Source organism: Castor canadensis, chromosome 6, assembly GCF_047511655.1.
Source record: "Castor canadensis chromosome 6, mCasCan1.hap1v2, whole genome shotgun sequence".
Taxonomy (NCBI): domain Eukaryota; kingdom Metazoa; phylum Chordata; class Mammalia; order Rodentia; family Castoridae; genus Castor; species Castor canadensis.
The window spans coordinates 82,790,684-82,806,005 of record NC_133391.1 but is presented as its reverse complement, the minus strand read 5'-3'; the positions used below and the strand labels follow the sequence as shown (position 1 = coordinate 82,806,005).

General features: G+C 34.8%; 1 protein-coding gene across 2 annotated transcripts in view; it reads left to right on the top strand.

Moving 5' to 3' along the window:
• Positions 1-13,942, top strand: part of Wdr36 (WD repeat domain 36) — a 41,387-nt gene extending 27,445 nt beyond the window's left edge. For both annotated transcript variants that reach the window (XM_074076972.1, XM_020178862.2), the window contains 6 exons: positions 763-860; positions 1,230-1,375; positions 3,869-3,988; positions 4,170-4,251; positions 5,933-6,120; positions 6,934-13,942. In XM_074076972.1, the coding sequence (XP_073933073.1) occupies positions 763-860; positions 1,230-1,375; positions 3,869-3,988; positions 4,170-4,251; positions 5,933-6,120; positions 6,934-7,083 (784 nt within the window). In that variant the 3' untranslated portion in view covers positions 7,084-13,942. The remainder of the gene's footprint in view (positions 1-762; positions 861-1,229; positions 1,376-3,868; positions 3,989-4,169; positions 4,252-5,932; positions 6,121-6,933) is intronic.
• The last annotated feature ends 1,380 nt before the right edge of the window (positions 13,943-15,322 follow it).

Here is a 15,322-nt window from a genome sequence, read left to right as displayed (position 1 = left end):
TTCATAATGTTGGGGATAATCTGTCTCTACATTTGGACAATTTGTTTATATCTTGATTACCCATCCGTGGCCTGTGTGCAGAGTCAAGTAGCAGAAATATGGCCACTTAGAGGATCATTCTAGAAAACTAAAATTATGACTTCAACATCCCCAAGGTTATAGTCAGTATATTCACTCTGTGACTAACTTTATGAAACTATCATCCCTTTAGTTACGATTTCCTTAAATTAAGGATGATACTTGCCAAAACAATATGTGGAGGTTGTTTTACCTTATAAAAGTAGTATCTCCTACTGGTGTCTCTTAAAATTGTTTTTGTACTATGTTAAAAATAGACTTCACTGCTGGGTGCTGTTGGCTCATGCCTGTAATCCTAGCTACTCAGGGGGCAAAGATCAGGAGGATCGAGGTTTGAAGACAGCCCAGGCAAATAGTTGGAGAGACCTTATCTCAAAAATACCTAACACACACACACACACACACACACACACAAGAACAGCTGGTGGAGCAGTTCAAGGTGTAGGCCCTGAGTTCAAACTCCAGTACTGCAAAAAAAAAAAAAAATAGACTTCATTAATGTTTTTATATGGCATTCTTATGATGGCATGTTAAATTAATGCAATCTACCTTCAAGGTCTTTTCTTAACTAGTAAGTGATTACAGTGGCTAAGTTCAAGATTGTAGAAATTATTGCCAAGCATTAAAGTTTGTATGAAGAAACTTTTTATAACTTTAAAAATAATTTACGTTTTGATTTCTCAGGTCCAATATTTCCCTGTATTCAGTTGTTTCTTTACGACCACTTCCTACAGATTATGTCCCTTCAGTAGTGATGCTTCCTGGTACTTGTCAAACACAAGGTAATTGCAAAATAATTTTTGAGATGTAATAGTTTAAGTCTAACTAAGGGCTATTTGTACAGAATGCAAGTTTAATGCATTCAAAAATTTTTAACTGATACGAAATATTTTGAATGACTTCAATGTATGGAAAAATGTTATTGATGTGCTGTCTTTAAGATATTAAATAATACACTGGTGTAAAGGTAGCTTGGGTCTGATGATGGGAATTACAGTTAATAGGAAGAAGGAAAGGGGATAGCAAAGGAAATAAATAGAAAGAGCTTACAGGCTATATTGAGTAAATTTATAACAAAATACAAATGAATTAAGTTGCCTATATATGATAAAAATCTCATTCATTTGTTTTACCTGAAAATTTACTTGAAGATATGGAAGTCTCAGAAGAAACAGTAGAACCAAGTGATGAAATGATAGAGTACGACTCCCCAGAACAGTTGAATGAGAAATTGGTAACTCTGTCACTTCTCCCTGAGTCACGGTGGAAAAACCTTCTTAATCTGGATGTTATTAAGGTAATACTATAGTGCCTTGATAATGAGCACTCACCACACATTCCACAAGCTTTTTGTTTTGTGTTTTTAAGCAGAGAGATAGTTTCCTCTACTTTGAGGGCACTGGGAGGAGCCATAAATAGATAGTGCTATTTAGTTGAATGTTGTCTCATCTAATGTAGTTGTCACAAAGATACCCTCCAAAAATCAACTTTGAAAACATTGTCCAGATGTTTGGATGTGACAGAAGTACATTTTGCAACTACAGAGCTATTAGAAATGAATATTTTAAAATCCATTCTAATAAGTTATTTTTTGTGTGTTCAGTACTGGGGCTTGAACTCAGAGCCTTCACCTTGAGCCACTCTGCCAGCCCTTTTTTGTGATGGTTTCTTGAGATAGGGTCTTGCGAACTATTGGCCCAGGCTGGCTTCAAACCTGCGATCCTCCTGGTCTCTGCCTCCTGAGTAGCTAGGATTGCAGGTGTGAGTCACCAGTGCCAAATAAGTTAATTTTAAATTAGCTTTTAAAACAAGAGAGAAAAAAATTGCTACCATAGTGTGTGTATATCTTAATGGTAGGTGTTTGAGGGCCAAAAAATGTTTGCCTAATTTTTTATTTTTTTAAGCTACAGTTAACCTTTTATCATCCCACATTCTACCCTTTAAACACCAAAAAAGATTTTTGAAGATTGCAGTATCAGGGTCAGATATATAGGTTGATATGAGATAGATACTAGATCTGTACTGAGACTCTGGTAGTGGAAACAAAGTGAGCCTCTTTTATCCATTTAAATTTTCACATAAAGAATGGTCATGTGATATAAATTAGTGAAGTGTATGTCATGACCCTTTTGTGAGTAGTAAAAGCAATTGAAAGAAAGTGTGGAAAGCTTCAAGTTATCTTCTGATAAATACTAGGAGTATTATTTTATGAAACTTGATTAGATAAACACACTTCATCAATCTTATGTGTATGCTAAGTCATAGTGTATGTTGTGCCAAGGTTTAGATATGTTGACATAGATAACTATATTTTAACAAGCTGTAGTAATTATCCTCATATGTTAGCACTAGAGAAGCTATGCATGTCTTAGGTAAGGAAAGCAATATTGATATTTTAAATTTCCTCAGAGCAATCAAAAGGACTTCTGTTTTTATTTGCTGACTTCCAAGAGGTTGGACATCAGCATAAAGGTATGCTGAGTAAGAGCATAGCTGTGAAATCTCTACATCATGTTGTCCAGGTTGTCAGTTCCCAAGAACAAGTACTTTATGGAATAGCTTTAAAACCAAGGCATTAAAAAGTACGAGCAGATGAGTATGAGAGGAGCAGTCAGAATAATGCCTAACAGATCAAAGTTTTAGTGATTCTGATCCTCACTAAGATACAGCACTGCATAAAAATGTTTAGTAACCTGAGTAAATTATCTTTAAGACAGAAATGTGATAAAACCTCTAATACTTCTTTTTCCTACTAAGCATTCCAGAAGTTAGAATGTTTACATTTGTTCTGTAGGTTACTTATGTGAGATTAACTTTTAGAGCCCTGAAGAGCTCCTCTAAAGCTTTTTGTATTTTTTGAATCAAGGACTGTTCCCTTCTAACTCAAAAATGACAAGTTACAAGGGTAACTGATGTTTATCTCAGTCTCTGCCATCCCAAAGAAAGGCTGTGTTTATGCTGCAATCATCATCAGTACTTTGTCTTGCTTTCCCTTTATACCACAGCTCCATGAGGCCATAAATACCCTAGGTTTTTTTTTTTCCCAAATTTCCCTATATTTCAAGAGATTCTAAAGAACAGAAGAATAGTGTAAAGTAAAATTGTTTACTAGGTAAATTACTATGGAAAGTTTGTTTCATTGAATGCTCCTGAGGTAGTCATTTATAGAAGTGTGTTCACTAAAACTAAATTCTATCAATGGAAATTCCAACAGAATTTTACTAACATTTGAAATATAAACCCAGCAATAGTGTTTTCTTGCTTTCTAAAAGCATAAATTATTAAGGAAAAATAAAAATTCCAGCAAAACTAAAGCATTTAGGGCCATGCTTCAGGAATTACTTCTAATGAAAGAGCCTGCTTCTGGCTCTAAACTATTTTGGGGGGCAGGCATTTTGAGAAGCCATTTTAGATATCAGGCGTGGGAGAGAGAAAGAGTGAGAGTGTGTGTGTGTGTGTGTGTGTGTGTGTGTGTTGCTTGTATTTCATCTTTTTCATCTTGTATAATGGATATTTGGGTTAGAGGTTTGTTTTAGAAAGATTAACTTTGTCTTAAGGGCTGCTCCTGTACCCAGTCATTTTCCTTGTGCCTTGTAGCAAGGGTGCTGGAGGTCTGCATTGGGAAGCCTGGGTTAAGGGTAAGCTGTTATTGGTGAAATGGATTTTATTTCAATATTTTAATCTGGAAAGGTTTTATTTCTTTGTACTTCTTATTAATTTGGGATTCAGTATTATGAACTGTTGACAGAATGATTATTTACTAGTCTTTTTCTCGTTTTCTCTTAATCAGAAAAAAAATAAACCAAAGGAACCGCCCAAAGTACCCAAGTCAGCACCATTTTTTATTCCAACGGTTCCTGGACTTGTACCCAGGTTTGCTATACCTGAACAAACCAATGATCCCCAGCAGGTAAAAACCAACTTGAAATATTCTAAGTTATGGGATATATGTTTGTATTTATTTATTTTATTTAGTTCTTTATCAAGACCTAGTTTTACTAATATAAATTAAGGATAGCTTTTAATTATTTAAATATATATAGGTGACATGTTCTTTGACTAATGTTAATGTGTATTTGTTTTTGTTTAAGTCTAGAGTGGTAAATCTTGGAATTTTGGCTCAAAAATCAGATTTCTGTTTGAAACTTGAAGAAGGACTGCTAAGCAATACATGTATGTTAAGTTATAAAATACTTTAATATTTTATAATTTTAATAAGTATCTTTATCTTGTTAGGAAAAATTGAAGGATCAGATTTCTTAGTAGCTAAAAGAAAATAATAAAAACTAAAAGGATTGAAATTCTGACTAATTTGCACTAGTTTAGCTTTTGAGTTATATTTAAATGAATGACACCAATATTTAAATGAATGAATGCTACCAATATTTTTAAAAAATCTATTGAAAATCTTAAACACCTTCTGTATGGAAAATTAAGAGTTTTTAGTTTTGGTTTTGGTTGCAGTTTGGAGATGTATACATTTATTGACATATTAAGTCCTTGATGTACATTAAATGTAAAAGCTTTTTGTAGCAGTAATTTACAAGCCTTTGTTTTTATTTACAAATTTGATTTACAGTATAATTTTCCATACAGCAGAGACTTGTCTTAGAAAATTTTATATATTCCTAAATTATCCTATGGAAAATAAATTTTGATCAGACATGATTGTCATGCTTGTAATCTTAACTACTTAGGGGTAAGAGATAGGATCCCAGTTCACAGCCACTCTGGGTAAAAAAAAGTTAATGAGACACTGTCTCAAAGAACAAGCTGTGTATGTTGGTACATGTCTAGAATCCCAGCTACTCAGGCATAGGTAAGAAGATTCCAGCCCAAGGCTGGCCCTGGGCAAAAGGATAAGATCTTATCTAAAAGATAAAAACTAAAGCAAAAAGGACTGGGGCATGGCTTAAGTGACAGAGTGCTTCCTAACAAGTGGCAGGCCCTGAATTCAATCCCCAGGATCACCAAAAAAATTTTTTTAATTTGTATGTTAATGTATTTTAAATTTTGTGGTTATGGTTTGTAGCTGATAGTAATGAACAGTAAGAACAATAAGCAATTTAAAAAAATTACAGGCTCCTGAGAAATTTTGGAGTCTACATGGACAAAAAGTCAAAGAATGGTACAAATTGGTCCTTATAAATTATGTTTTGTTTATTGAGGGACAAAGAATAAAAAAACCCACTTGTTTAAAGTATATGAAGGACAGAAAATAAAATTCATTAGACTTGTGGTGTCCTGATTCAGAAGGCGAAAGGTACAACAACCATTGCCCTTATAACATCAAGTGACTCATAAAAACAGTTGTGTGTTGAGTATGTTTTTAATTTTTTAACAATAAAACTGAAGGAAAAAATATCTTCTCCCACCTCATCCTATTTCCAGTGGTAATCACTGTTAATGGTCTGGTATTTACTTTGTTAATGGCCTTCTTGATTTATGAGCATCTTAAAGTGTAGGCTATTAGATTTTCTTTTGACAGCAGAAAATAAGTTTGAATTACTAACTGTACAAAAAGTTTAGTACTTTGAATGATTTTTATTGTATTGCTCTGGTCAGTTTCACTGATTTTCACTTATTTTAGATTCATTCATCTACCTAAATGTGAGAAAATTAATGCACAGAAAGAATTCTTTGTGCCATTTAAATACATCATTTGGGGTATGAAAGGATAACTGTAGTTTCTTTATTTTATTTATATATTTGTTTGTTTGCAGTACTGGTGTTTGAGCTCAGGGCCTTGCACTGGCTAGGCAGATACCCCACCACTTAAACTATGCTCTGGCTGTAGTTTGTTAAACAAAGTAATTGTAGGCAATAACTGGTTTCTTTTTAAAACTTAATGCAGATGAAGCCGCTCTGAAGCTTCTGAAAGAATTAGGCCCATCAGGTATTGAGACAGAGCTCCGGAACTTGTCGCCTGACTGTGGTGGCTCTGTAGAGGTCATGCAAAGTTTTTTGAAAATGATCAGACTGATGCTGGACAGAAAGCGAGATTTTGACTTAGCCCAGGCGTACCTTGCATTATTTCTAAAGGTAAGTAAATGTAAGATAATTGTTTTTGATTTTCCTGTCTCTACAGCAGTGTTTTCTAACAAAACTGTCTACACAGATGGGAGTGCTCTGTGCATTCTGTCCATACAGTAGCCTCTTGCTATATGTGGCTTTTGAACACTAGAAATGAAGCTATTCTGACTGAGAAACTGAATTTTTAATTTTACAGAATTTTTAATTAAGTTTAAATAGCCACATAATTTTTGAGTAGTTGGATGCTGAAGAATTGGACCACACAGCTTTGTAGTCTTTTATTTTTGTTATTACTCAATAGCACTGTTTTGACTGTACCTTGATTTTCCTATGTCATACATTTGGTCCAGTATGCTGAACCTTTTTTTTGAAGTTGTTACATTTTGTAAGTTTTTCTGTGATCATGATGAGTTAGGTTTCATTTCTTGTCTTTTATTTTTTGGTGCTGGGATTAAACTCAGGGCCTCATGCATGCAACGCAAGTACTCTACCATGAGCTGCATCACAACCCAAATTTACTTAAATCTTTAGAAAGTAAAGCAAAAGACTCATAGTTTGTACTGAAAGGAGAAATTTACAAAAGCACTGACTTGTGGAGTTAGAGCTAGGATCTAGGATCTGGTTTCAAGACTGTTCAGTGGATAAAATGTTTGATGGAGGAGAGGGAGATTAGAAATAGCAATAAATTAGCATTTAAGAAAAAAGTTAAAACTGTTTAAATAATATTTTCTTGGGTTCCTTTTTTAGAAAAAATGAATCTAAATTAGTAAAAATTTTAATTTTCTTAACTAAAATAGCCAACTGTCTTATTTTTCTTTTTAGTTACACCTCAGAATGCTTTCTTCAGAGCCAGTACTCCTGGAAGAAATGACAAAATTGTCATCACAGATAGAAGAAAATTGGATTCATTTACAGTCACTCTTCAATCAAAACATGTGTGTTTTAAACTATATAAAAAGTGCCTTGTTATAAAAATGGATTTAAGGATAAACAAGTCAAAGACATATAAAAATGGGTTCGGTTTAACTCTGGAAGTAAAATTACATCTGCCTCTTGTTTTGAAGACCTAACAAATCTACTCAAATGTCTTGAGTTGGTTGGCATTAGTTACTTGTATGTGACTTTTTTGGTTGTTACCATCTAGTGTCTTTTGAGTATGTTACATATGAGATACTTATCTCTAAGGTTTTGCCGAATTAAAGGTGTCAGATAAAATAGATCTATGATATAGTTACAAAAATGCCTTTATGATATGAATTTAAAAGGACTGTTTCCTTCCTGCATCACTTGTGATGAAAACCTGAATTGCTCACTTATCAGAAATCTTCTGATTTAGCCTTTTTGTGGTGCAGAATAGTCAGGGTAAGGTCTGTTGGGATCTCAGTGATGGATCCAACTTTCTAACATTGTCTCATTCCTGAAGAAGGTTGTTCTTGAATCAGAACTGTTGAGTGGCACTTGCCCAAAACAACTTGCTATAGGAAGATAGGAAAGGGAGGTTCCAAATTGAAGAATGTCTCTCATGGGTGGTTTATTTATTTGGGAAGAAACTACTAACTATACTTTTCTCTCCTAACATTTGCAAAGCCTGGCAGCTCTAGCAGTTCTCTCTTTTCTCATCAATTTCTTTTTTCTGGTCAATGCTTTAGCAATATATGAATTAAAATTAGCAATTCTTAGGACTGGGGGATATAGTAGAACATTAATGTACAGTCATGTACCTTGTAAAGATTTAAATAACTAAAGCAAAATAGTTAGAGCTGTGAACTGAAATTCCTTTTATAAATCATGAACTTATTTTTATTCACTTTTTCAAATAGGAGTCCAGAGTTTTTATAGGAGATAGCTTTATCTCCAGAACCTTTCCTATGCATTGCTATCAAGGAAGGGAGGGAGAAAAAAATATAAAGTATGATTTGGTGTGTATATATTTTTCCTAAAATGTATTAGTTTATGCATACTGCTTTATTTTCAAGTTTTAAGTTGTACATATAATATATGAGTACATTTTACTTGTAAAAACATCAGACAAGTCTTTTGTTGTTTTTTTTTTTTTTTTTGTAGCACTGGGACTTTGAACTTGGGGGTTAATACTTGCTAGATAGGCTCGCTACCACTTGAACCATTTTGCCAGTCCACAGACAGGTCTTTTTTGACAGTGGTCCTTAATTCCAGTACGTAGTCAAGGAAATAAAATGTATAGTTTTCACTTTTACATTATGTATATCATATTGCAACTTGCTTTTCTTTTCTACTTGCTTTTATTTCAGTATATTCATACTTAATTCATTTCTTTACTTTTGTGCCATATCCCACAATCTATTTTACCTACAATGGACACTTAGGTAGTTTTTCTTTATTTTACCCCTAATTGCAAGCAATGCTGAAGTAAACATCATCTTGTATGAGCCTTTATGGGCATATAAAAATTTCTCTGTAGATAATGCTTAGAATTTGAATTACAGGGTTAGATGATAATTTAAAGAGATACTTCCAATAAAGTCCAAAATGGCTGTTACCAGTTTACTGTTCCCCTCAGCAAAGGATGAGAACCTGCTTCATATCATGAAGGAAACTCACTATTAACTCTTTACAGTTTTTGTTAATTGACTGGGTAAGAGTATTGTCTTAATTCATTAATTTCTGACATTGGTAAGGGTGCATGTATCTCCATATATTTTAGACTGCTCATATTTCTTTGTGAATTATCTTTTTCTTCTCATTTTTCTGTTGAGTGATCTTTTATCTTATAAATTTATTGAGTTTTTATATGGCTTAGATACTGGTCTTTATCTGTCACCAATGTTTCCTCCCATTGGATGCTTGTCTTTAACTTTACTTAGGGTTTCTTTTTTTTACATATACTTTATGTTTTATAAGTAGTCAAATTGTTAAATAATTTTTCATGGTTTTTTTCCAAAATATAAAGCAAATCATCTGGTAAGATATTTTAAATGTATGTGTTCATTTCAGTTATGTGCATCTTCTTCTAAGATGTATAACTGTGTGGGTGGTGAATGGCTACAGCTTTATCTATAGTTGATTTGTGTGAAGAAGGTAAGGGATAGACCTGCTTTTATTCAGATGTCTCTTCAAAAATCATTTATTCAAAGTGAGTTCTTTTGTCTCCAATCTGAAATGCTGCCTCATTATGTGCTAATGCCTTTACTGAGCTATTTTATTTTTTAGTAAATAATAAATTACCTTATAGTTTGGTGTATCTAGATTTGTTGGGGTAGAGCTCGTCTAATGTTTTTCAAAATTGTCTTAGCTACCAGTGAGCTTATCTGCTTTGATTTGGATTGGGCTAAATTTACAGGATTGATTAATTTGTCTCTTTATCTTTACAAAATCAGATTATTTGTGGCCAGGCTTCTCAGTCTCTTCTTTCTATATATATAATTTGTGACAGATTCATTTCTGGGTATTTTAGTTTGCTATGGGGAAATCTTTTTCTAATACGTTTGACAGTGGTTATTACTGTTTTGGTAAAAGCAATTTTATTTTTATATACCAATCAAGATAGACACTGCAAAATTCTTCTTTTAAAAGTTTGTCAATATTCTGACTTAGAAAATCCAAGAGAATTCCATCTTCTGCAGTTGCTGAGACTATATTTCTTGTCCAGGATTCAGATTCCATGTAATTCTTGTTAGTATGGATTGCTTTATCTATAATCTGGCACAAAATTTTAGAGACTAGCAGTACCTGGCAGAAATTTTTGTCTTATTACTGACTTGAATGATATATCCTGGTAGATATCTTGTTAAATTCTGTTTTTATTACTAAGTTACTACTTTTTAAAAATTCAAACTAGGGGTAAGTATAGAATTTTGTCAAGTGATTTTTCAGCTATTATGGAAGGATCAGGATCTTCGTGGGTATAATTTAATGAATTTTAATCAAATATTTTCCATATTAAATCATTTAATTCCTGGGTTAGAGCTGTCTCTAAGTAGGATGAAACTATCTCTTTCATAGAATTATCCTTGATTTAAAAAAAAAAAAATTAAAGGGGAAAAAAGCTTGCCTAGAATCTTTGTGTGAGAATCAAGTAAAGTCAGGTCTCTTCTGTCAAAGTAGCTTAACCTTAACCAAACCAATACCATCTTAAAGTCTCATATTCCTGAACTGTGAATAATCACTTTCTCACTGAGCTGTAAAACGTCAACCCCTCCCCTAACTGCATTAGGAGCCCTTGAGTAATCACTTTCTCACTGATTTGTAAAATGTCAACCCTTTCCCTAATCCCTCCTGTTAGCTAACTAGAAAGAGTTGTGAACCAATTCTCGTGAGGGGCAGAACTGCATTAGGAATATAATCCAAGTGGACTTCCTCCATTCCAAACATTACCAAGCCTGCTGTTCCAATCTCCTAAATATCTCCTTGACTGCACTCCACACATTGTACTAATACCACATTTTCTTTACTATTTAGTTCAGAATATTTCCTGGTTTTCTGTTTTGTTCTCTTTTAAACCTAATCAATGCATTTGTAACTACAGATATTTTACTTTTCAATTCTAGGGTATTATTTTGGTCAATTTCAGGCATTCAGTTTTTCTGTGAAAATTCTGCATTTTTCATCTTTTTTGTTCATATTTTCTTCAACATCTTCCTAATAGCTTCAGTTTATCTCTGGTTTCAAATGTCTTCAGGGTAAGATCTGTGTGTATTGCAGGTCCCTCCCTCTGGCAGGACCTGTGAGTTTAGCACAGTGTTTCCCAGGAGTTCCTACTCTGATTTGCCATACAGCCTTCAGATTCCTGAGCCACTATCAATACACATCTCCTGGAGGGAGAATTGGTGGACGGGAAAATGAACTACTATGAAACTTCTCCAGATTCTAATTAGTGTCACTGGCCCACACACATCGAAAACTCCGCTGATTTCATCTTATCTTGGAAGAATATTTCTGCCTGAGTCAGGCCCTATCCTCATCTGCCCACTCCTGACTCAGCAGCTGCCCTGGGGAAGGTAATCATCACTGATCGTCACTTGTTACGAGTAGAAGATACCTGTGTCTTTTTGGAATAGAGATCTTTTACACTTTCCACAACATTTTGGTGGCTTAAAAAGTACATTTTGTTTTTTTAGTTATTTCCATTAAAACTGTGGTGTATAACAAGAGCAATGGTCTTTTTTGCAAACCTTTGTAGTCTAATCCCTAACTATCCAGTTCTCTCCACCTGTATTCTGCCACCTAATCCAGGCCACCATCATCTTACTTCAATTCCTCCTGAGTCAACTATCCTGTTCCTGCTCTTAACTTGCTGCTGCTAATCAACTCTCCATTTTGTAGTCATTGAACTCTTCAAAAAGCAGACCCGAAGACAGCACCCTCTTGCTCAACACTCTTTAGTGGTTTCTCTTTATTGTAAGGATAAAGATCAGAACCCTTAGATGTGATTTTTGGGTAATAAAGATGTACAGATTCATCAGAACAAAAGCACCACTCTGGTTGGGGATATTCATGACTGGGGAGGTGTGTATATTTGGTGGCAGGAGATGTATGGGAAATCTAAATACCTTCCTGTCAGTTTTGCTGGGAACATAAAACTGGTCTAAAATAGAAGGTCATATCTGTATCTCTGTTTCATATGCATATATATAGCATATACATATATGTCAGCACTCTGTATATCACACTGACATATATGTCACCCTGAATTCCATGTCCATGGATTCAGCCATGGACAATATTTGAAGAAAAATTTGAGTTCATACTGAACATGTACAGACTTTTTCTTGTTATTCACTAAACAGTACAACATAACTATTTACATTCTATTAGGTATTACATGTAACTAGAGATGATTTAAAGCATATGGGGAAATGTGTGTAGGTAATATGCAAATGTAGGTTGTATTCACTTTACTTAAGGGACTTGAGCGTCCACAGATTTTTGGTATCCCTGGGAGGTCCTAGAGACAGTCCTCCATGTATATCAAGGGACAACTATATAAGTAGCAGGTAGAAACAGATAAAAGATACATGTATGTATGTGTGTACATATGTATGTATATAGATACCTTTAAATCCTTAATATGCTCACCTCACAAGGTGTTATTTAGCTCTCTGGCTTCATCTGTGAGGATGACAGACAGATATTGGGCAAATGACTGGTGAGAAAGTTCAGGTAGTGTTTAAAGCAAAAATAGAGATGAGAAAATGGAGAGGTCATGAGACTGGACATGGCTGTGAAATCCAAGAGATGTGATGGGAAAGAGTGTATACAAATAAGACCATACACTATTTAGGGCTAAAAGTAGAATAGTCAAATTCAAAATTTGATAGGAAGTTTAAGCGATGATCAAGACAGGAAATAATGGAGAAGAAAGTCACTGGAAATGAAGAGATCAAAAAATCAAAACTTTTTCCTTTCCCATACATGCAGTTATCTAAGTAATGAGACTGTATGTTACACACACTTCAAATTCATATCCCTCCTCCTTTCCCATCTCAGTGTTAGGAAGAACAAAAAAAAAATCTTCATTTTGGTATAAATCTAGGAGAGTGACAAAATTTGGTTCTTGGGATTAAGTTTTAATGTGTCAATCCTAAATTTTGGTAAAGGGGAAATTTAATTTTCTATGGATTACAAAACAAATGTTCATGGTGGTTTTAATGATTTTGTAACTTGCTTACTTATATGTACACCATTCTTTTTTCTCTACCTATCCTACCTATTCAGAGTTACCTGGTTCACACCAACTGAAAAGCTTTGCATAACTTCGCATGAAAACAAAGTATGAAGTATAAAAAAGGCACGCTTTCCAAAAAACATGGGTCATATGATTTCAGACTACCACTTCCCACTCCTTAGGATGTAGATTTACTCTTGCATAATGTAGGTGCAGAACACCATGAAAGAATGAAGGTCAAATGAACCCAGTCATGTAGCACGAGAGTACCTGCAAGGCACATCAAATGGACGGGGAGACTGGTGGGTATGACATCTTCCGTGAGATCTAATGAGCCAGGCTTTTATGTGTGCAAAGGGCAGGATGAGTAGAACAAAGCACAGAGCAAAAGTATGGAAGAAGGAAAGTGATAGGCACAATGGTAAAAATTCCAGATTTCAGTTAAGGTACCTACAGTTCAGTTTATGGACCTAAATTCTCCTTTCTGTGTTCCAGGAAAGAGTAGGCTGAGTGTAGTTAACGTTGTGAAGAGTTGGGTGGCATAGTGAGTTTTTACTCAACCCATTGGCAGCACAGTCACTGGGATGTGGTTGGGATGGAGGTAAAAAATTATAGATAAAACAGTATCCCAGGACAATGCTTCCACAGAGGAGGGAGGAGGACCTCTGTAAATGTTCTGTCTTCATCCTCCTACTTTCCTGGCAAACCTTTAATTCATCACTTTAGATATACCAGGTAGAAGGCATCTTGTATAGATCCAAGTCTTTGGCTTGGATGCAAAACAGAGCCTTAAAATTGGGGAAATTGTGAAACACAAACTACTTTCAATGGGATGCTAACTACAATTGCAATTCAGTTCTCCGCAGCCAACAAGTTTCTGGTCATTGAAAAAGTGCCAAATGATAAGGGTTTTTTAAGAGGCAGCTTGGTTACTGTATTGAGGAAGGAGGTATATATTTTTACATTGTTATACTAAATTTAATGAGAACATGGAGCAGTCTATAGTCTATAATCTACACTTGTTTTCTTTAGAATTCATTTAAAACTGTATTAGTTGGTCCTGGAAAAGAATGTGAGGTATTTTCTTACCTTAAAACATGTCATTTTCCTTTGTTTTGCTTCTTCTTTAATGCAAAATGACATTTTTAGATGTCTTTTATTTTTAAAAGTAAACTTTTTCTGAATGAAGCATATTTTCATGAAGATAATATTGTGCTAAATTTTAATTCAGCATAACCCACTGGAAAGTGTTCTAAAACCTTCCAAACTTATTTTTTTTCAGCCCTGGGGTTTGAACTCAGGGCTTCACACTTGCTAGGCAGGTGCTCTTACCACTTGAGCCACTCCAAACATCTTTCTCTTAGGTCATTTGACATATTTTAAATGAGAAAAAGAAATGGAGCAATTCTGTTTGTCATTACTTGATTGAACCTCCTTTCACCCTTAATTTTCACAGGCTGTTGCCACTGTCAGATGAGATACTAAGACCCACTTGCTAATACTTCCTCTGGACATGCTGGAATAGGTCTGAGATTGACTTTAGTTCTTGATGAATGAGCAAAGTATTGATAGGGGGTACTCTGACTTCTAAGACAAAATAGCATGAAAACAATTCAGAATGTAGGTTCTTTCTTCATTCCTTTAATAATTGTTTCAGTAGCTGCTATGTTCCTAACTAACTTAATCAGTAGAGTTGGTCCAAAGTGGGGAGGGGTTTGGCAGAGCAGATGATTGCAGTGAGACCACCACTCCTCTCTTAACTAGGAGAAAGCCTGCTGTTAAAGAGCAAATTTATAGAGAACAGGGCTCAGGCCTTGTCACAAATACCACCTCCTAGACTGTAAAAGCCATACTGCTACCAATTCCAAAAGTATTGTTTATCACTCAGCTACTCAGAGTTGGTGATCCAGGCTCATAAGCCAGAAAAAGTTGGGATGATCTGGACCATTTTTCCATCCCATTTCTGTCAAGTATTTGGTCACATTCATACTAATCGTTCATTCATGATATTCTTTTTTTTTTTCAAAGAAACTTTTTAAAAAATCTGTGTGTGTGTGTGTGTGTGTGTGTTATAGAATCCAGAAACTCATGCATGCTAGAAAGTATTTCTGCCATTGAGCTATACCCCCTGTCCAAGATTAGTATATTTTAAGGTAAAATTGGTTTCAAGAAATACAAGGTATGGTATATTTGCAGAGTGCAGGAAGGAAAGTGGTAATTTCCTTCTTTGAGTTCTGATAAAGGGTAGAGATAAGTTAATATGACATTATGTCTGTTCACCTGGAATCAAATGGAATATTTCTGTTTATTATTGAAGTGAAACTCTGCCCAATATTCCTCATGCTTATCTTGGAAATCTCAGGCACATACCACATTGCTTAGGATCTCTTCTGCCAAGAGCTGCACTTTCCACCACTTCCTGGTTAAGTGCCTGGCATTTCACTTAGCTCAACACTTGCTGAGTCATGACCACTTTCCTGTGTCTTCTCTCCCAGCTCATGTCAATGGGAGCAGGGAGGAGAGAGGGCTCGGCTCACCAGGAGACCTTCAAAGAACCTGGAGTTCCTT